This window comes from Empidonax traillii, unplaced genomic scaffold (assembly GCF_003031625.1).
Source record: "Empidonax traillii isolate 1590-97213 ecotype Southwest subspecies unplaced genomic scaffold, ASM303162v1 scaffold987:size331254, whole genome shotgun sequence".
NCBI lineage: Eukaryota > Metazoa > Chordata > Aves > Passeriformes > Tyrannidae > Empidonax > Empidonax traillii.
In genome coordinates, this window is record NW_020956180.1 from 78,456 (window position 1) to 101,001 (window position 22,546).

A 22,546-nucleotide genomic window follows, 5' to 3' on the forward strand; every position below is an offset into this window, starting at 1 on the left:
TTGATGTTTTTCTTTCCAGCTTGTTTTCAGAGAGAAAAAAACCAAGATCTTGAATACAATTTATGTCACACACACATAGACTCCTCCCACCCCCCACAAAGACAAACAAACAAAAAACCAACTGGAAAAGACCCCCTAACATTTCAGTCAAGTGCTAAGCAGTATTAACTAGATCACTGTTGTAGTAAGAAAGAGGAAAAACCTGAAAAGTCTTTAATGCAAATAGTGATAAGATGCAGCTTCCAATATTTACCATTCTGTTTCTTCCTACTAGTTGAAGAGTCCTATGGATTATCCCTTGAAAGTAACTTAAAAATCTGCTGTCCTGCTATCAAAAATGTCTCTGCTCCTATACACTTTATAAGGCCTTCTGCCTAATTTTTCTGAAGAACTAGGGGGTTGCAATTATTTAAAAATTGGTCTTGATTAAAAAGCCTCGGGCTTTAAGAACAACAAATCAGGATGCAACACAGCGACAACTTAAGAGGTGAAGAGCAATGCTCTGATTTGAAAACAATGCAGGAGAGACACATACAGAGATGAAATGCAATCAATAAAACCCCTTGACATTCTTCCACATTGCAAAACAAAAAGTGTTTTTTCCAAAACAAAAATACAATGGGTTTGTGCTAAGAAAAGAAGGATGTGGAATTTTCAACTTTAAGGAAAACCTTAAAACAACTTTCATTTTCCCCTTTCTTCCTTTTTCTAATTTTTACAACTTTCTGTTGTGAATATTTTTATGACCAGGTCTAGAAGCAACTATCAAATCCCAAGTACAGTTAGAGAACCTTTACACTCCTTAAATGTAATGCTGACTTCATTGTTAACAATACATTTCTGCATTTGTTCAAAAAAATAGTGACTCCAGCAACTGAGTTGGAAAAGACTGCTGTTCCTGGTGCATAGTAGACTTTCTGGACGGGTCCCAAAGAACTACTAATCAAATTCCAAAAGCTGCTTATTATGTCTGATCTGGTGAAATCCCTGCCCGAAGTAGCAAGGTTCTAGACACTGAATAAACATTCATTCATCAGCTTTTGAGAAACACGTGCAGACTCAGTTTTGGACCATCATGCAGTCTTTTCATACTCTGGATTGCAGCAAACTCCAGTGCTAAATATCTATTAATGTAAGTAATCTTAGTCTCTATTTTCTGTGAACACTTGATGCTGCAGAAGGTTCTAATGTCTAGAAATGCCTATAGTTCCTCATATTTAAGAAGAAATAAAATGTATTTTAAGTACTAAAACAATATAATCTTCTAAGGACTCCACACAGAGGAAAAAGAACATGATCCAGACTCAGGCATAACATGGATAGGTACTGCTTTATTCACAGCAATGGAATAAATTGTTCTACAGAGATAACACTCTTAATAGAGGCAGTTATTGCAACACTAAATCAAGGCTACATATTCTGAATATAGTCATTGACTTGCTTAGTCCATGGTGAATGACTAATAATAAACCTCTGAAAATCTTTTATTAGAGGGTAAGACTAAAGCAGTTTCTAAACAAATTATTAAATAAAGTTTTAATTTTAATAGTATCCTCTATCTTTTCCTCTTTTCTGGTAGGTAATAACTACCACTGGGAGAAAAAAGAGAGAAGGTAAAGGAAATCCTTAGTTGGAGTAACTGACTGTAGCTCTTGCTGTTCAAATTTGATCCTGTTTTCTTCATGATAAACATGAATACCTAAGAGACAGAAAAGAACAGTACAAATGGGAAATGCAGTCTGTCTCCTCCTTGGCTGTCAACACTGACTTCACCTGCAACTGTGCTTGAGAAAGCCAAGCACTTAGGTTTTAGTTTCCCAGAGATCTGGAAAGATTTACCAGCACTGAGCTAAGGCAGTGATTTTCCTTTTACTTTGGGTCATAGGCTTGCAGATTTTTGCATGTTTGCAATCCTAGACAGTTAAGTCTGATGAAGTAAAAAAAAAAAAGGGGTGGGACACAAATGTGGTGGAAAAGGAAACACAAAAGTTATTTCAGTAGGAATATACACCTCTTAGTTTTTTACTTCTAGCTTCAGCAGGTGAGAATATCATCTAGATTCCTGTCAGGCTCAGTGTCCCTTGATCAGTGGATGGGAGGCCCCATGGCATTATCATGAAGGTTAGCACTGAGAAGACAGGAACTAAAGAAAGCTTGTCATCCCCAAAAGAAAAGCTGTGTAATTTGGCTTTGCCCACTTCTTGAAGGTCGGGCCTAGGTTCCAGCAGATCAGTTTTGGTCATTGCACTCACACTTTGCTTTTCTCAGACACTATCTTAACACCAGCTTTGATATGCTAGCTCATTAGCCTAACCTTAAATATTACGCTGACTTTTAGAAATGTATTAAATAAGTGCAGATGTCGAGCATATAGGATGTTAAAACATACACAGAATGTACATCAGCGCATGTGAGAGGGCAACTGGAAATTTGGTTACCTTGGACAACTTTGAATATAGACTTCTCTACAGAATGACTAATGGCCTGGCAAGTTCTGGCTTGCAATCAGTAAGTTGTAGTTTCTAATATTACACTACCAAAGGGATTCTGCAACTGTTTTGAAATTAGGGTGTGCCAAGAACAGAGAAGCATAACACTTCACAGTGGAAGGTTTCCTGACACAAATAAATAGCTACAGAGAAGTAAGGAGTAAACACTGAATCCTTTACTGTTATTCAGTGAATCAGGTTTTCCTTGGGGAAGCTCCTGATTCAGTGGAGTCCAAATTGGGAAATATCCTTCAGTAGAGGAATGTTTTAGATCCTTTCCAGTCAGGTTTTCCGAACAGTGTGCAGAGGAAGATGTTTCTAAGGTAGACGTTGATTAGTAACTATTCACTCTTTCATCAGAAGCAATTAGTTCCCATCAAGAATTTAAAAAAATTCACAGGATAAAGGACCATATCCAATGGAGAAGCATCTGACAAACTGTATTTGCCTTCTCCCTTCTGCACCTGCATGTTCTCTCCTCACTCTCCTGGCCCTACAGCTGCTTAGCTTTTCCTGGCAGCTTACAAATGTAATTCCTGTTTCTTTTTTTTTTTTTTTTTGCTGTTCACAAAGTTGAATAATGCTGAAACAACAAGCCTGGCATTTGGAAACCTGCATTTGAACCACCTCTGTGGTTTGAAAGGCTGCTGCAGTCTTTGTGGCTGGCTCACCTTTTCGCCTCTCTGAGCACCCTGCAGTTGGAGAAAAGCACACAGAAGAAAGAGAGAAAAAGAGCATTTCACAGGCCACCTTTTTCCTAAAACGAAATGGAGAGACCAAAGTTCCTCAGCACATCCCAGCCTACCCCAGTGCTCAGCTGGAGGGACCTCTGACAGCACCCTTGTTACACTCCCCGCTGCAGGAGGTCCTGTAGAGCAGGACCCAGTGTGGCAGGAGCCCTGACGTGGGTGAGCCCTCCTGGAATCCAACCCATGACAGAACAGACTCCTGCTCGTCCCTTGGTCTGTGAGGTGCTTCACAGTAATGCTAACAGTGCTGGGCATCAGCCAGTCAGTCTGAGGAATTAAAGAAGGAAGGGTCTAGGATTTTGTTCATTACTGTTATTTAACCTGCTCCTCTTATGACAGTCTATCATTAGGCAAAACACTATTTATACAACTAAACACCAAAAAGAACTAAAGCTTAAGAAGGGAGGAAGGAAAGTTATTGGAGCCAAGTGGAAAAGTCATATAGAAAAGTAATTTTTTAAGCTTCCATGAATTTCATTATTTTTCCTTTTCTCCATATGAAAAGCTGGAATTAAAGAGAACTGCCATGACTACCACTTACTGTAATCAGTTATTTCACTCCATATTTCATTCTCCATATTTGAGTGTCCAGATTAGTTTTTGTAAATGCTCTTTTATTTACACTTTTAACTTGCCATAATTACCTTAAAATACAACTAAATATGTAAATGTCAGCAATATGCCAACTCTACCAGTTCAGTAATACAAACAAACAGCAAAATGTGTTTTCTGATGATATACCTTGAATTAACATATTTTTAAAATAACACTTTACCTTTGCTGGATGTTTCCACACTTTGAAGTGAATCCTATAAAGACAAAACCAGAGGGGAAAGAAGTAATTAGTTACTTCAGAAAAGACCAGGTAGCAGTTATAGTGGTTATAGGAGTAGTGCTTGTGGAAAATAAGGTGAAAATGGGGAAGCACATATTTTACAGTTACAATGACAGAAGACATGACTGGGATTCACAGTAGCAGGACCTCCTTTATCCAGCTCTTCCATCTGCTTCCTCTACCATCTCAGACAAGTCACTCAGGACCTGGTTTCTGACAGCATTTGGGTATGCCAAGAGAAAAAGAAGCACTTATCAACATTAGAGGTGCATACACATTCTCAGCCTCCATGTTGGTATAACAGAGGAGAGAGTTCCCTCTCCATCCCTTTGCATGCCTTACACATTCAGACGTGAAGCCCAAACCATGCTGAGTGAGCAAAGCCTCAGCATCCTTTCAAAGCTGAGGAGCAACAAGTCTCCACTCAAGTGCCCTTCATTTCACCTACATTCCTGTGCCAAATCATCAAAAATATCCATGCTCTTCAGTGGCCTTTGAGCAGGTAGCTGACCAAGGGCAGCCAACAAGAAATACTAGACGTGGGGATTTAGGGGGTGTTTAGGCCCTTGGTCCCTAAACACAGTCCCTTGATACCTAACATTAAATCAAAATCTAGATTCCCACCTCTCATATCCCATTGAAGTCAGCAGGAACTTGTCTGCTTGTCTGCTGAAAGGTCAGGCCAGTTATTTAGATTGAACTGACCAGCCTAATTAAAGTTTTTGTTGTTTGGGGTTTTTTTTGTTTGTTTGTGTGTGGGTTTTTTTGTGGGTTTTTTGTTTGTTTGGTTTTGTTTTGTTTTAATGCTGCTCTATTTAATCCCCAAGCACAATAACTGCCATCAATCAGACCTTGCTCTGGCCAAAATTAAATATTGTGACACTGCTTGTACCTTCCTGTCCACAAGGGAAAAACGGTCATGGCAGGTAGTTCTGCATCTCCTGGCAGCACCATCAGCCCTGGGGCCACAGGTGGGACCCAGCCTTGGCCCAAAAGGCAAGTGTGGGCACAGCCTCCCCTGCCTGAGCACCGGCTGCTCGGTCTGCCCCATCTTCACCTGGCTATAACATGAGTCAGCAGTGCCCTGGCAGCCAGGAGGGCCAACTGCGTCCTGGGGGGCATCAGGCAAAGCATTGCCAGCCGGTCCAGGGAGGGGATTGTCCTGCTCTGCTCTGCACTGGGGCGGCCTCACCTTGGATACTGTGTGCCATGATGGAACTTTTGGGTGCCACGATATAAGAAAGACATAAAGTTATTAGGAAGTCCAAAGGAGGGCTCCAAAGATGGTGAAGGGCCTCGAAGGGAAGCCATATGAGGAGCAGCTGAGAGCACTTGGTCTGTTCAACGTGGAGGAGACTGAAGGGAGACCTCATTGCAGGTACAACTTCCTCGTCAGAGGCAGACACTGATCTCTTCTTTGTGATGACCAGTGATAGGACCTGAGGGAGTGGGCTGAGGTTGTGTCAGGGGAGGTTTAGGTTGAATATTAGAAAAAGGTTCTTCACCCAGAAGGTGGTTGGGTACTAGAACAGGGTCCCCAGAGAAGTGGTCAAAGCACCAAGCCTGACGGAGTTCAAGAAATATTTGGACAACACTCTCAGGCACATGGCGTGACTCTTGTGGATGGTCCTGTGCAGGGCCAGGAGTCAGACACAACGATCCTTGTGGATCCCTTCCAACTTATGATATTCTATGACCAGACCTGCATCTACCAAAGTGACACAGAAATAAGTTACTGAGTGACAAATCTTGACTAGAGAGACTAGAAAGTTAATTCTGTATTTCAGCATTGCTCGTGGCTTTTGCTGTTTGAACTCACGTACCTGAAAGGTTTACTGTCCTCTACAGTCATTAATCTCTTTGCAGTGGGTTGAGAATGCTTCATGTTAGTACACATGTATTCAGCATGATGCTTCTTAAAAATTACAGTGCATGCAGAGGTGGCATAAGAAATACAATGCTGGATGCACATTCTCCCTTTGGCACCCAGCTTGGAGCTGCAAGCATTTGTCTGGTAAACATGAACAGAAGAAGTCAAATGCTTACTTAAGGGGAGAAAAGCAACATCCAGGCTGAGAATTATGTTTTCACAATTTTTATAATGCAGGGAGACAAATGGGAACAGAGACCTTTGTTCAATTCTCGCAAATTTTGGAAAGTAAACAACCTTTTGGCACAGCACTTGTAATTTCAACATAATGTAGCCTGTTTAATATATAGTGGATTAGTGCTTGTTCTGGCAGGATTTGATCTCCTAGGACTTTTTGTGAGCTGCTGTAAAAAAAGGAAGGGGAAAAAAAAGAAAGATAAAAAACTTTAATTGTGCATCAGGCACAGAGTCTCCCCGGAACGGATTTTAAAATCCCAGGTTAGGTTGGTTCGAGACCGAATGAATCACATTTATAAAGAGATGCAATCAGTTAAGAAGAAACTATCACTGGTGCCAGTTACTTTCATAATCTCTTAACCATGGTACAGGAATGCACAGCACTGGCAGTGAGGAGGCAGTAAGTACAATTTAATTAAACACAGAAGATTGAAAGTAAGTTTCTCTGTTTTTCTTCCCCCCTCCCCCCCATAAAACCAGAATTAAATAGAAGCACATTGAAATTTCTTTCCAAGTATGCAAGCACACATGTACAGATACGTATAAACAAACACATGCTGGCACCCTACATAATTTACATTGGAAGAACTAAGCAGTGGTTTCCCTGAGGCATTATGAGCACACATGCCAAATGGATGTGTTAAAAAGTATTCCACGCAAAACCACACCATATATTACCCTAAAGCATCAGGAAACTACAGTAAAAAAGCAATTAGAATTTTTTTTGGCATTTCTCCTTTACCTGATGTGCAATGCTGCAGCACTTGGAATGCAACAGGTAACCTCAAAAATGTCACTTAACTTGTGGTGCAAGTTACCTGCTTGCCTGAAAAAAAGCCTCTCTTCTACCTAAAAAAATGCTTTGGTACTATGTTGATGGACACAACAGAAACAATTCAAGCAATCTGACAAGATACATTAATATTGCAACATTTAATAATTTTGTCAGTGCCCATATTCACATACCTTGACCCTATAATTCGAGTTTAACTCAAAAAGAGGTTTGGAGAAGTCGTACTCCATGAAACAACTAGCTGCTAAGTACTAATTTTGATTACATGTGTTGCTACAGACAGGAAATCTGGTCAATTGTCTGGATAAATATTGATAAATATAGATACAATCTGATTTGTTACACTTATGTTCTATTCTATACATGAGATAGCTGCATATAATGTGTAACCTCTATTTTCATAAAATGGAGGTGTTCAAGTTACAAAACACACAGAAACATTCTTGACTGCTTTCATGACGTTTACAGTTCAGTTGCTGAGAAAGGTGAAGTTCCTTATAGACTCAAACCTGAACATTTTCTAGACTGTTGCAGTCTAATCGACTGTCCTAGCAGCTATTTCTCAAAGGAGTAAAAGGCAAGCAGCAGTAACAGAGTTTGCTGGTGCGGGAATAGTTGGACTTTCTTTTTTATCCCCCTGCACTCATTTGAAGCCAGTTGTTAGTCAAGTCTGGTTCAGCAAAGAGGGAGTAAGAAGGAACAGCGTGTCAGTAAAGGTCACAGGTAGCTTTTACAGGAAGGCTTCAAGAGAGAGACAACCAGTTCAGCTAACCAAGCCTGAAAGGCAATGTTAAGGGAACAAAACCCCAGTAACTTAAAAACTCTAAAAAATGAGTAACAATCTAGTCAGTAGTCTTCAAGACAAACGTAGAGCAGCTTCTTACTGAATATTAAGACAGAAAAATATTTTAAGAATGTTCAATCAGGACACAATCTTTTTAACGTTCACAAGAGGGTATTCAGGAACAGTATCATTTTGCTCATTACAGAGAAGCAAACAGCATCATTATCATCACCACCACCACCACTTATTATTTTAGCCTTTGGAGATCACAGCCAGGACAATCACTCTGCTGTGCTGGAGCCTGTATACATAGAGAAGGAGAGTTGTTCCTTGCTCTGAAGGGCTTATAATCTAAATAGGGGAAACAGAAAAAGGAAAGTGTATTACTCCCTCTGGGCAGGGAAGTACATGAAGTTGGTTCAACAGAACCTGTATATATTGGAGACTGTGTATATAGTGGAGTTGGAAATTTGACATGTGCTGGAGAATGAGCAACAGCTCACAAAGACCAGGGCTTTTTATTTGTTTGTTCTTGTAACAGGATAGATAAGCTCATAATTCAATTATTTGCCTAGTAGTAATCACTTCATCTCTAAAATAATTCTGAATAACACTGATTCTGAAGACAATCAGAAGCAACCATGAACAACAGAAACCTAACACTTGAAAAAGATGACCTGTACTCTTTGTTTTTTAGCTTATTATCTTATTCTTTGTGACATGACATGGGGTTTTCTGACTGTTCAGGACAAGCCACACTAATAGGAACTGATTTGGATCTTGGACCACTGTATCTATTTCTCTGCTCTAGTTCAGAGAGGATGGGGATATGCAATAAATATAAGCCAGTCATAGGAGGCAGTTTACACTTTGAGTTCACAGAGCTGACCTGAACACTCAAAGAGAAAATACACTAAATTTTTCTTACCTCAAAAAAGCCCAAAAAACAAAAAACCAACTTTTAGCAAATTAGTCCCAATATATTTCTTCAGCTCTCTCCTTTCGACAGGAAAGCTTAGTTGATGTCCTTTCTATCTTTTAACTGGACCCAGCTCTTTATCTCTCTCTCAAGAAAGATTCTGTGTTGGCAAAATACTTTTCTGAAGGAGAAAATGCTGATCATCCTCATGCTTGTCAGGACAGTTTGGAGTCTAACTGAAAAGCAAACCACATGAATCCCTTGTTACTTCTTTTATCTCTTTTTCTACTGTAGTGCTCTCTCATACACAGCAAAAACTTTCTTTCAGTGGAGATATACTTATTTCCTTTTAATTCCACAACATGCCACATAAAATGTGTGCTGCACAGACCCTTTTATGCAGGAGTTTATCCCCAATAGCAACTTCTAACAATTGAATGCTGAAGCAGACATGAAAAGATTTAGGAGGTACTACAGAAACAAGACTTACAGTAAGTCACGACCTAGAAGGGAAGCAAGAGAAGACATTTAAGTGAATCAGATGGTCAGGTCTGAACAACAAACAAAAAAAAATATCTACAGCTATGTTGTTTCTTGAAGCTTGGTCCTTCAGAACACTTGCCAACCTTCGGAGAGACAGCACCCATATCACCAACACCAGAAGGCCTCAGCTGATTCTGCCCAGAGACATGCAGCATCAGCTCTGCGGAATCTGTGCCTCTGCTCCACAAACACGGTGCAGGGACTTACCTACAATTTACTTACACCCAGACCTGCAGAGAGCTACACTGATGCTGTAGAGGCTATCTGCTTGGGTCCTGTACTTAAGACTGGAAGCTGTTCCCTCCCCCTGACTCCATCTCAGGGGAATAAACAGAGGCTACAAATGCAGAGATTTAAGAAAAGATGTTTTCTGAACATCTCTGGAGCCTTTTCAACTAATATACTTTCTGCTCGTTGGGAAATCTTTTCACCTCCCAGGAAGAAGTTTTTCTCTGTATGATGATGAGTATTTGAGGGTTTGAACCTGCTGAGAGTAAGTGTAGATAGACAACAGTATAGAATTGATTTGATATGTATCACTCCTATGGCCCAAGAAATGTTGTAAAAAGAATTACACTAATTTTTTCCAGTCTTACTGCATATCAGGCATAATTAAATTCCACTTATTTAGCTAGACATGTTTCCAATTAACTCTCATTAGTTAATTCAGTTAATACTAATTATCTCATTGTTTACTTCGCCGTCATAGGTGTTCTTACACATATCACAAGCCAGGAGAAAAAAAGAAAACAAAATCAAAACCAACAAATACTAAAGAAAAAGAATAAAAGTTTTGTAAGGAGGTAATGTTCTGAACACAAACATCCCATCTAGTTTGGCATGTTTTTCTAAATAGTCTTTGCTGTGAGAAAGAATGACAAAAGATCATGCAAGGAAAACAGAAAATTTCTTAGTAACTTAATCTTTTTTTAGAAGTGCGAAGAGGGAATTTCATTACTGTTTGAAAGAATTAGCATGACTTATGATTACACCAGACTAAATCCAAGTGATTAATGGCTTAATTTTCAAATTTGCTGAGCACCTGCATCTTCAAGATGCTGACTTAAAAAGAATTTTTGGGTGCTCAGAACTTGTGTAAATCAGATCATAGTGACTTGTCCAAGGTCATACCAAAGCAGCTGATGATGACGAAAGTGAGAACAGATACTGTCCTCCAAAGTCCCAGCTCATAAACTGGAACAAACAGGAACGTTCCAGAAACTCCTGGAAAACCCATTTTTGTGTTTTAAGAGTATTTCAGCTCAAATCAGTAGTGCATGATGCTAGTCCTTCTCTGCATAAACAGCAGAAACATTTCAATCTGAAAAACCCTCAAAATTCAAGTGACATTTACAAGAAAAAAGTTTGGAGTATACTTTTAATTTTGTTAACAACTTATATTAAAATATAAAAGTCTAATATTTCGAAATCACGATTTGGTAAATAGGTGATGTGGCAAGGCAGAGATTTATATGTTCAGTAGGAACTAGAAAGAAGAACCAGAGGAGAATATCAGTTACAGTTAAACACAAAACAAGTCTTCTGTTGCTCTCGTGTCGCACATTGTCAACATTCTTTTCTTTCTTTGCAGTGCCTCTTACCTAATATTTGTCAAAGGCAAAACACACAGCGAGACAGTAAAGTGGACTTGATCAATCAAAAAATTAGTGACACCCATTCCAAGTTTCAGTTTTAAGGAGGAAAAACAGGACGTCAACATGCATCTTTTACCTGTGCTTTCACAAGTGGCAATGCACGGAGTTTCTTGACTGCATCAGTTATGTCTCTGGTTTCCACAAAGCAGAGGACACTGCAGATTGCTTTAGCTGCTTCAATCACATTATCAACTTTATGCTGTTGACAGCAAAGAAAGATTAAAAAAAAAAAAAAAAAAAGGCAAACAGTAGACTGATAGCATTTATCAGAAATGCCTAACCATAACCTTTAAGCCAGTGAGTGCGTAGAAAACTGTATCTGCTCAAGCAAAATTCAAATACACCATGCATTAGTCTGGCTACACTGAAATCCCCAGTGACCAACAGTTCCCTAAGGAGACTGTAAATTTTGTTGAAGTCGAATTATTTTCCACAAAACGTGCTGTGTTGAAAACTGCAAGAAATCTGGTAATAAAGACTGATTTGAAGGCCAAAACACTGGTTTGTCTGAATGTCACGAGTGTAGAAGCACTGTAAAGAAACTTCTGAGGAAGCCTGAACACAAGTTATTCACAAGCTTTCTGAGGTTTTATGATTCTGTGAATTTATCCTCACTATTGTCTCCTACCCATCTCTGTGAGAGCTGGAAAACAGCCATGTTCCTCCTAAAAATAGTGACTGTGTGGGAGGCTGCATAATCTGACACCTGTGGACTGAGTACTTCTGCAACCAGCTTTCTGCAAAAATATACATATAGTTAAAACTATTAAATCCTATTGATCATAAATTTAGATCTTTAAATATTACCATATGGAAAAAATCTCTAGAAGAATAATCTTAGAAATACCTTGGGGAATTCAAGGAAAAAAAATTTGGATCCCAAAGGAAGGAAAATGCAATCTTCAAATATCAAGTACTCTATGTTCAGGAAAATAAATAAAGAAATAAAAATTCATGGGTTTCCTGTATAGTTATATCACTTCATTAAACCTTAAAATACATTCTCTGAACACACAGAAGCTCTCCTATAAATATTCTCCATGTTTCTGTACTGATAAATGTTCCTTAGTGCACTACAGCATGTCTACATACTGATAAAATCATTTCTCTAACTCATCCGTTTCATGCCTGAAAAAGAAAAACTGTACCAAGATGAACTTTCTGGTTTCAAGCTTAAGGTTTTATGTGTAGACTGTACTGAGAAGGCTAACACCTGTCATTAACACAAATAAATACAAAAATATATTGAGGTTACTAATTCCACATTATCTGCCTCGAGCAGAACTAAAGCAGGAATGAATTACATAAAATATCCTCAAATATTTGCTGATCAGATTCTTTTAAATATAAGTCATTGTTTTTTTAGTAATTAAGGACAGCAATGCCTTTTCATACTACAGGTTCTAGAGAGGAAAAGGTTATGGCTGACTGTGATCTCTTGAGAACTTCGGACTCTCCTTTGGTTGGCTGTTCTACCAACTTACAAAGAGGATATTTCCTTTCTTTTTTATTTCTTTCCTACCACGTAGATTTTCATAACTGAACTCTTGCAGGATGTACTCTCTGTGCACGCATATATTGCCAGCTGAAGGAGAGACCAATAAAAATGGCATGGCTTTACTACTCTGTGTAACACTGACAAACCCAAAGCATTATACATGCTGGTTTACTCTGAGCTGTCGAAGATATGTGTGTCTGTCAATCTACCTATTTAAACACATGTACAGACATATATTTAATTATAGTATATACAGTTTGTAATGAATATTAAATATAGTTCTAAATTAGCATTTAATTGAAATACATTTTAATTTAGCATTTTTCTTTTTCACAGGTGGGATTATGAGAACAAGGGATTTTATGCCCATAAATACATTTATGCAGGGTAATTTCTGAGCAGTACACAAGCAATGGACATACACGAAAGTAATCCTTGAGCAGAGAAACAGCTCTCTGGATAGAGAGAAATAAAAAAAAAAAATATTTAAACCAAACCCACAGCTCATATAGTTTTGTGCATATATATACGATTCCATAAAGAGGGCTGGTTATCTTGAGGGATGTATCAATTTCTGTTTAATATGCTATTTCCTTTATAGATAAATTATCAAGGACTTAATATTTATAGAAGATGGTATACTATACACACTGTTTTTATGGTAGGTATTTCTACAGAGCATATTGCAGATGAAAGAGGGTAAATATATTTTAAAAATTATGTAATACTGTATAATATGAATGATGACTTCTTTCACACTGTTTCTCTGTTGGGACATTATCATGCAAAGAGTTTTCCTTTTTCATATGTAGAGTAGGACATCGATTTCTGTCCCAAGGAAGGGAAGACAGAGATTAATTTCTTACAGAAGTTTCACATCTTCTGAAATTCCAATTACAGTCAACAACTCGTAATTTCTTTTTTTTGCCCCTACATATTTAAATACCAGCAGAACCTTAGAAAGATATTTTGGTGTTTCAATTATTTATAAGATTAAAAAAATGTTACTTCATTCTAGACCTTCTACATTCTGTATAAAAAATTTACTAAGTCGTTGCTACAGCAATAGTACATTCTGAATAGCTTTGGAAATGAAGTGCATGTCAAGTGGTTATCAGGGCATTTAAAATGGTTGGTTGTTTGGGAACACTCTTTACATTTCAACCATAACAGCACCAATCCCCTCCCTGTGCCAAATACCTTAATTTTTGTTTTATAGAAGCATTATCCATCTTAAAATGAATTTTCCATTTATTTACCATTATTAGTAATGACAGTGGGCTTGTCACATAATTCAGAAGTATTAGAAGTCTTTGAACATGAAAATTCAGAAATACGCAGATGAATGTGCAAAATACTGTTGATTTGGTTTTTTAACTGAGAATCTCAAGATCTGTCTGATTAAAACCAGTGCTTAAGGGACTTCCAGCTGAGTACAGAACTTCAGCAGGTATGTGCGTACTTAATTTGGTACATATGAGTAACTCCCACTGGCTTAAATTTCAGTGTGTGCTGAGGGTGGGTTGTGGTGAATCAGAGAAGGGTAACAACCACCCCAGTGATGTGAGTGATGCTTTCAAAATCGACATAACTGCTCCTGTGCAGCCTTGGGATATGGGGCAGTTAAAAGATCCGAATTTTAAACCTTCTTCAAGGGATCTAGTAAGAAGTTAGAGAAAATAAATAAACAAGGATTTAAAGACCAAAAAAAGAGCGCTCAATTTTTGCTTTCTTTACTACATATTTGTAAGTTGCTACATTATAGCTCCATAATTTTTTAGCCACTTTTTAAACCAAATCAATAACACTTACTCTAATTATTGCAGGTTTGAAAAAGCTCCATATGCTGATGCTTCTAAATGAAAACATCTGCATGTTGATCTGACCCATATAATTAATTTGCAATACTGCTCTTTTAAGCAATTCATATGAACTTTATTGAGTGTCCCAGAGAAGGCAAGACCTTATTAAAAAAAATGAACTACAGAGAAATTTAGCTCTAGACACACACATATTTGTTGGATAGTATGAATATTTGAAAAATGTACTTCCTTCCCTTTATAAAAAGTTAATGATCTCAAGAAATTGCTTACTCAAGGTAAAAATCTTAAGGAAAAACAAATTTGAGAGTGCTTCATTATAGGTCTGAGGAATATCTACACAGCGTCAGCTGCAGAGGGTGGATTGCAAAGTCTCATTAATGTTGAGGTTACTGCCTTCTTTGAATTTAGAATCTTCTTACTTTAGGCTCTAAAATTTCAAGTGAATGTAAATAACTACCCTGATGGGTCTGCTTCAGTAAGGAAATATATATGCACATTTGAGCTTGGGGACCTCAATTTTCCAAATGGTTATGGCTGCAGCACATTTTATACACTAAATACTCTCCTTTGAGACGTTGCTTACAAAGGAAAATTCAGTGGATACCTACACAGTTATCAGACCCAGAGCTTTACTTTGTGGTAAGGCACACTTCAAAAGCTTCTGAATTTGCATGCATTTTGAAAAAGTACCAAAGATTTACATAAAAATATAGATTTTTTTTTATGTCTATATATTTAGTTACACACTTATTGATATATATTTATGTATTCATGTACATGTGCATTCATATATGTATATGCATGTATACATACATTTGTATGCAAGTGTATGTTTTCTGACTATTCAAAATAGAAATACCCATGAATCAAGAATATCCAGAGAGATTAAAATCTGGACTTAAATATCTGTGACAGAGTCTTAAAAAAAAAATAATGATTTTATGTTTTAACACATATTTTAAAGAAATCCATAATTTAGCAAAATGAATAACAACTCTGCAAGGGATGCACTGGAATATCTCTGTGCTCCATCGATATCCTCTGATTTTACCAACATCTTTTGTTTTCTTTCTAGTTTTAAACCCTTGAAAGTCAGTTATAATGACAATCTGAAATTCAGATCAAATAACCATGTGGTTTCTTCCAAGGTGTGACTCAATTTTTCCTTTAGACATTTGTCCTTAAAACACTGGTTAGCAGAGAAGATTTCTTGAGAGATTTTTCCTTTAAGGATGTAGCATTCAATTGGCAGCCCACAATGCTTTAAAATAAAAGCTCTTGGGAGTTTTTCTGCCTAAACCTAATCCTTCAAAGTATCACATGCTTGCATATATATCCTAAATATGTAAACATTAGGCTTGTGGATTTGAAAATCAGGGACAAATTTTGCAGACACATATAATGCATTGTACCTCTACTGTTTTCAAATATTACTCTGTCAACCCAAATGATCCTGGTTTTATTTACAGGTTCCTTGACACTTAGAAACAGTCACCTTTGGTTTAAATTTGTAGCACCTTCTTCCTAACTCCAAGCCAAGTTTTATTAAGAGAATTTATACCCTTTCAAAGTCGGATTAAGCAGCCTTAATTAAAAGTCTTTCTTAATTGCATCTGAGGCTGATTAATAATTAGATACCTTTCACATAGAAGTTAATGCTTTTCTGGTATAACAAACTGAGAACAAATACCTCATTTTGCAACAGATATTCCACTTGACCTCTGTAGTTCATAATAACAGAAAAAAGGTTCTGCCTGGAAAACAGAAAAAAAACAACATCAAGTTAATAATGATTAGGTAAAGAGAACAGGTTTGGGTCTTTTTTCCTTTTTCTTTCTTTCACATTCTGTAAGTCTGGAATAGCTTAATTGATGGTGTTTTTATGTTGGTATAAAATAAGGACAAGTGTGTACGTAGACATCATGTAATTGAGCCAGGATCTTCATGGTTTTTTGGTAGCCACAAAGAATAGATGCAAAAAATCTACATATACATGGAGGATACAAGTTTCCCAAGTTAAAGAACTCCAAGAAGTGATTTGTTATTTCAGCTCTATTGAACTTCACATCCCATTTATTTTACTCTTTAAGGTTAAGCAAATGCTTAAATACTACCTTGAAGAAGGATGGATTTAAGTATGTGCTACTTTCTTACGGTTAGACTTGATGATTTTAAAGGTCTTTTCCAACTTAAATGATTTTATGATTCTTTTTCAATCACTTCACAGACTAAAGTTGCTGAGAATCAGTTAAAAAATCTGCAAAACACCTGGAAAAGCTCTACATTTCAAAAGTCCATGCCAAGTCACAAGTATAAAAGCTGGTGTCATAAAAAGGGAAACCATTGCTACACAGTCCTCTAAACTTTATTTGCATACAGTTCTCAAGTTTTCGTTCTCAAACTGTTTCAGCAACTGCCTTTTCCTTAGCCTTACCTAAGCTGTTAATCTGTTTTACTTCTGTAGACAGACATCATATACCACTCCATGGTTCTGTGCCTTTGTCATGCTACACATGAAATTACCACAAAGTTTGCACAAGCAGATTGCTGTGTATTAGCAAAGCTTCACTAAATTAATTAGGATTATGAAGAGGAGCGTACATCTTCTACACTGAACTCCAGGACTGATGCTTCAGCTGTAAATCTCACCATTTCAGAACCAGCTCCCAAGTGCTATCACCAACAGATAACCAGAATCAGAGTTTTGCTTTCAGGAAGCATATATGTAATTTTCTGTGTTTCAAGCATTGTGAAATTCTAGCTGTCGATTATTTTTCAGCTGGAACAAACCAAAAGATAGTACCTGTGAGATAAAGCTAATGTCTCACTCACACATGTGAGGCTGTGTCAGCCTCCTCTCTAGGGTCAAGTTATCAGGAAAGGATTTGGAAACTTTAATTCCCACTTTTACACCCTGCCTACCCTACTGATATCAGTGGTAAAACGGACACGTTATTGCCTTCATGGTCATCAGAGATAGTTCGGGTTTGCACATGCTTTTATGAAAAAGTGGGAATTGTAATTCACATTCAATTGCAATTAAACGAGTAAACTACATTCAGTTGCAATTATTGCAGAAAGCATTATTTGTTTTACTCTATCACTTTATTCTTGACTTTCTTCCCTTCCTATATACCCTACTCACCTTCTGTTAGAGTTCTCCCTCTTCAGAAAGCTTAGTAGGAATTTCCCCCCCACATACTCACTCTCCTACCCCCACTGCAGTCTGGTGGCTGAAAGTCACAAAAGCGTTTTGATTCCTTCAGAGCAAATGGACTATTGTTTACAGAGAAATTGTGTGTGCCCTCATTTATTTCAGCTGGGCTGAGAAATCAGAGATTAGGGTTGCCACCAGGGCCTTAAAGTACAGGCTTCAAGGTTCATGCTTAGACTTTCATTATCTATATTGCAGGACAAGGAGAATCACTGCACTGAAATAATCATAGAGAAATGTTAGGTGGCCTTTCCTGGGCCAATACCATAGTGCATTTCCCTTCAGACACTACTATTCACTTCCTCCTACAGGTAGTTCTGCCTTTACAGCTTTTTCATTTCCAACCTGAAATAGCTTTATCTGGCCAGGCAGTGTGTGTGTAGAGTAGCTGCCTGGCAATTCCTCCTGTAATCCTGTTAAATCACAGCTAATACAAGTTGTCACTCTGCTTTGACCAAATCTCCAGGCATAACACCTTTTCCATAACACTGTCCAGCTTGAAAGCAGTTCTGAACATATGAGCTTGCCTTGTTGATTCTTTACATCCAGGTAAGCATGTTTATTAGCATACGTGGCCTAAATGCAGGTTACAGAATAATTTCATAAGTTATATTGATAGTTTAAAAAAGTAGCATATTTTCCATCAGTTTATTCTTCCCTAGAGAATTTTCTGTATAAAGTAACCATAATTTTACATAATTATTAGGAAACAAATCCAGCAACTTATAACAATGATGGAAGTAGTGCTACTAATGCTATCCTGAATATATTTATCTGCTAGTTAACTAATATCACCTGTGTGTTATCACACAGACATACTTCCTGTTTTTACATCTTTGATAGCTGTGTATATATGTAGCAATACTAACCCAGGACCGTTCAGTGCATCTTTGGTGTTGAGGAAAGTTTTTAGCAAGGCAATAGTCTTCAATTGAAAAGAAATAAGAAAAGTAGAAACAACTTAAGAGAGTCAGTCTTAGATCCCAGCTAGCCTACATGGGAGGAGGATGACAAGTACATACCATATACTTACAGCATTCACTTCTCAGTTCCCTGGCAGCAGCATCTACTGAAGAAATGCTGGGTTCCCTTTCTAAAATCCTGTTTATCCCTTTCTAAAATGACTATCACCATGCTGCCTAACTAAGCATGGCCAGGCCCAGATTGTTGTGGTGGATGATGTCCAGTTGGCAGCTGGTCACACGTGGTGTTCCTCAGGGTTCACTACTGGGGCCAGTTCAGTTTTATATCTTTATCAGTCATTTAGACAAGGGGATCAAGGGCACTCTCAGCAAATTTACAGATGACACCAAGTTGGGTGGGAGTGTTGATCTGCTGGAGGCTGGGAAGGCTCTGCAGAGGGATCTGGACAGGCTGGATTGACAGTCCAAGGCTAATTGCATGAGGTTCAATAAGATCAAGTGCCAGGTCCTGCCCTTGGCTGACAACAACCCCATGGCACACTACAGGCTGGGGGCAGAGTGGCTGGAAAGTGCCACAGCAGAAAAGGACCTGAGGGTGCTGGTTGACAGCAGCTGATCATGAGCCAGCAGTGTGTTTGAGTGGCCAAGAAGACCAATGACATCCCAGCTTGTATAAGCAATACTGTGGCCAGCAGCACTAGGCAAACAATTGCCCCCCTGTACTCAGCACTGGTGAGGCCTCACCTTGAATCCTGTGTTCAGTTTTGTGCCCCTCACTACAAGAAAGACACTGAGGTGTTGGAGCATGTCCAGAGAAGGGCAATGGAGCTGATGAAGGGTCTGGAGCACAAGTGTTACAAGGCGTTGTGGTTTTGCCCACCAGCCAGCCCCTGGGGCTGAGGATGGTTTTGTCCAGGTGGATTTCCGGAGAAAAGACCAATCAAAAGTTTCACTAACGCCTTTGCTAATTACATATTTATGAAAACGGAAGAGAAGCTTGTTGCGCAATTGAAATTGGGAGCAGTAGCCATGTAGGAGCGGTGGCAGGCCCCAAGGAGGGCCAGGGCCTCTCCTCCCCCGGCCTTGGGCCACAGGCAGGTGTGGCACTGAAGCCCCCCTTCTCTCTTGTAAGAGAGCAGAGGAAAAAAAAAAACTTCAGAGAAGAACCTGGACAAGACATGCTGCAAAAGAAATTCCAAAGAGAGAGACAGCACAGCCTTCAAGGTGGAAGCTTGCAGCAGCAGGAGAGAGAGCAGAAGTTCGAAGGGAGGGGCCGCTCTCTTCCCCCTCTCTCGCTCTCTTTCTCCCTTCAGCAGGGAAAAGACTGAAAAATAAATCCCTGCCACCTGTGGAAGATTATTGGGGTGAAGAGATCCCCACGCAGCTCATAAAGGAGCTTGTGGATGTACAAGGAAGCTGAGACTTCATGAGAAGGCTTGAAATGAAACAGAGTCTGCTGGAGGCTTGTAGGCCCTGAGAGAAACTTACGCCGGAGCAAAACGGCTCGGGTACGATGTTGGAATCCGAGTGTGGGATCCATGCTGCAGTTAAATTTGTGACCATGAGAGACAGAAAAGAATGGAAGACCTGTTGTCTGAGAGATGGACTCACGTCAGAGAAGTCTCTTAAGGACTGTTCTCCCGTGGGAAGGGACCACACAGGAAACAGGGGTGGACTTAAAGGCCATTATCCCCTGTGACCCTGTGGTGAAGATCAATGGTAGGCAAGTGTCCCCTTGCAGTCCATGGAAGGGTGACCCCCCCAGCCTCCGGTCTTAGCCCAGGAAGGAGGTAGGCCCAGCCTTGGAGCCGACATAGAAAAGAGAGAGGGAAAAAGTTCCAGCTGTGATGAAAAGGAGTTGTCATCCTAGAGATAACAGAAGAAGAGCTTTAGAGTGTTGCAGAGTTATTGAAAAGACCTGGAGCTCTGAAAATGGAGAATGAGACTGCTTCTCCTCCTTGGACTGATAATAAGGGAGGAGAGGTATTTCTGTAAACAAATAGTACCTTTACCTAAGTAGAATTACTGTAGATATAGTTCTTTAGTTTTTGTCTTGCTAGTAATAAAAGTTAATATGATTTTCTCCAATCAAGTCTCTTTTGTCTGCATAAACCTTCTCTCAACTTAGAGTAATTGTGTGGGGGGTGAGAAAAATTGACTCAGAGCAAAACCACGACACAAGGAGTAGCTGAGGGAGATGGGATTGTTTAGCTTGGAGAAAAATAGCCTCAGGGAGACCTACAGTAAGTGATCCTGTTCTGCAGACATTTTCTGTGGTCCTAAATTTCATAGACTCGTCATCTGTAAAATACTCAATTTCTATTGATCTCTTTATAGCAAGGACCAGAATGGAAATTTGGGCCCCAGTCCTAAGAAACCAGATGGGTCCTCAGTAAGCACCAGATACCTTGAACAAGCCACTACCTCTATGGTTTCCTCCATCTGCTAAATGCCAGGTGTGGCATTTACCATTGCTGGCAAAGAACTTTATATCACATTGATGAAAGGCATCACAAAAAGTGTTAACAACTTCTTTATCTCAAAGTATGAAACAGAATATAATGAAAGTTGAATGAGGAATCTCTCATTTAGTGCTTGTCCATCACAGGTTAGTTTTAGAGTCAAATGCACTTTGAGTGCCAAGTTAAAAGCTTGTCATAGCTAACCTCCATTAAAAAAAAAATAAAATTAAACAAACAAATTTTAGATCACTCAACTGTGAAAATAAAGACCTAATGAAGAGCAAATCTATTATTTTTACACTATTTAATCTCAAAAATTATGACAGCTTCAATCATGGGAATCTTTGGGAAACATGAAATCTCTGATGAAAACTGCAGTGATATGAAAGGAAAAGAATGAGGAAAAATTATACAGATCTAAAAGAGATTATTGATTTTTGCTTAATACTTCTGGAATTGTCCTTTGGGGCAAGGAGGTTCATTGCAAATACAAACAATTGGAAACACAGATACTGCTAAATACCAGCTTACCGAGTCAGTCTCATGGCACACGTGTCTCTTAACAGCTGATTCATACAGAACCTTCTTTGGTCATCCTCACACTGTGGAAGAGAGGTGTATAGTGAGACATACATTCTGATAAGAAGAACGTATGCTGAAGTGATTTACACTGTATTTTCCGAAGTCAGCATGTTCTTAAATATGTTCAGGATGTTTTGATCTGAAATGTTATTTAGTGAATATCTTATCTTACACTGGGAGGTATTATATAGGTACCAGTGGGGGCAAGAGTGTTCAGGAAAGGAAGCAAGCTGGACTTAGCAGTAGAGCTTTAAATTACATTCAGCAGGGGAACAGGATATACTTGAATCCAGGCAGGGCAAGTGGAGACAGCAGCATATTCCACTGCCCCATCTACCTGGGAGCCGTAAGAAAGGCACTCAGCGTTGCCTACAGCATGCATCAGTTCTGCTTTGATTTCATACAGTGGTGGGCCAGAGGGAGAGATGAGGCAGAGGTCTCCTCTTGAAGAGGTAGAGAAGAACTGTGAGGGGAAACTTGACCCTGGGGAGTGAGAGGCTTTCCATCTCAAGGGAACTGGACATTTCTTCCACCAGCTTTTGTTGTGCCAGAAAGCAAAAAGGGATTTTATTATGTATGTCAGTAGGAAATGGAGGCCCTAGAAAAACACTGAACCCATGTTTGGTGCCCTGGCAAATGGGCATGCAGAAAGAGCAGAGGCATTCAGTGCTTTTTCTGTCTCAGTCTTTCATATTGGTGATAATCCTTGGGCTCTCTGTCCTCTGAGCTGGAGGAGCACAGCTGTGGAAACAGTGGCTTTCCCTTCGTGGACACAGAAATTGTAGGGGACCAGCTGCATCACTCAAATGTTCCTAAGTTCATGAGGCCTTGGTGGGATTCATCCTTGAGTACTAAAGGAGCTAGCAGATTTTATGGCAGTACCCCTGCAGTCATTCATCAAAGGTCCTGGGAATCTGGGGAACTCCCCACTGAGTGGAAGCTAATAAACATTATTCCAGTTTATAAGAAGGGCACAAGGAAATGGAATGGAACACAATGAAATACAAAGGCGGAGAACAAAGGAGAGAATATATAGTTAATTTGATAGGGATCTGGAATGAAAATCTAGTCCAAGTGATGCGTTGTGACATCACCAATTACTTACCCAGTTGGATGATGGATCTACCTAGCAATGGATTATGACATCACAAATGACCCAGAATCCCTCGC

General features: G+C 39.0%; 1 protein-coding gene across 1 annotated transcript in view; it reads right to left on the reverse strand.

Moving 5' to 3' along the window:
- LOC114067902 (phosphatidylinositol 4-phosphate 3-kinase C2 domain-containing subunit gamma-like) overlaps nt 1–22,546 on the reverse strand; it is a gene marked incomplete at its 3' end in the record, with an annotated part of 125,140 nt that overhangs the window by 78,210 nt on the left and 24,384 nt on the right. Inside the window, exons 6-10 of the mRNA XM_027903656.1 lie at nt 21,326–21,396; nt 15,886–15,949; nt 13,864–13,866; nt 10,951–11,073; nt 4,020–4,047 (exon numbers count right to left, since the gene is read on the reverse strand). Of these exons, the coding sequence (XP_027759457.1) occupies nt 4,020–4,047; nt 10,951–11,073; nt 13,864–13,866; nt 15,886–15,949; nt 21,326–21,396 (289 nt within the window). The remainder of the gene's footprint in view (nt 1–4,019; nt 4,048–10,950; nt 11,074–13,863; nt 13,867–15,885; nt 15,950–21,325; nt 21,397–22,546) is intronic.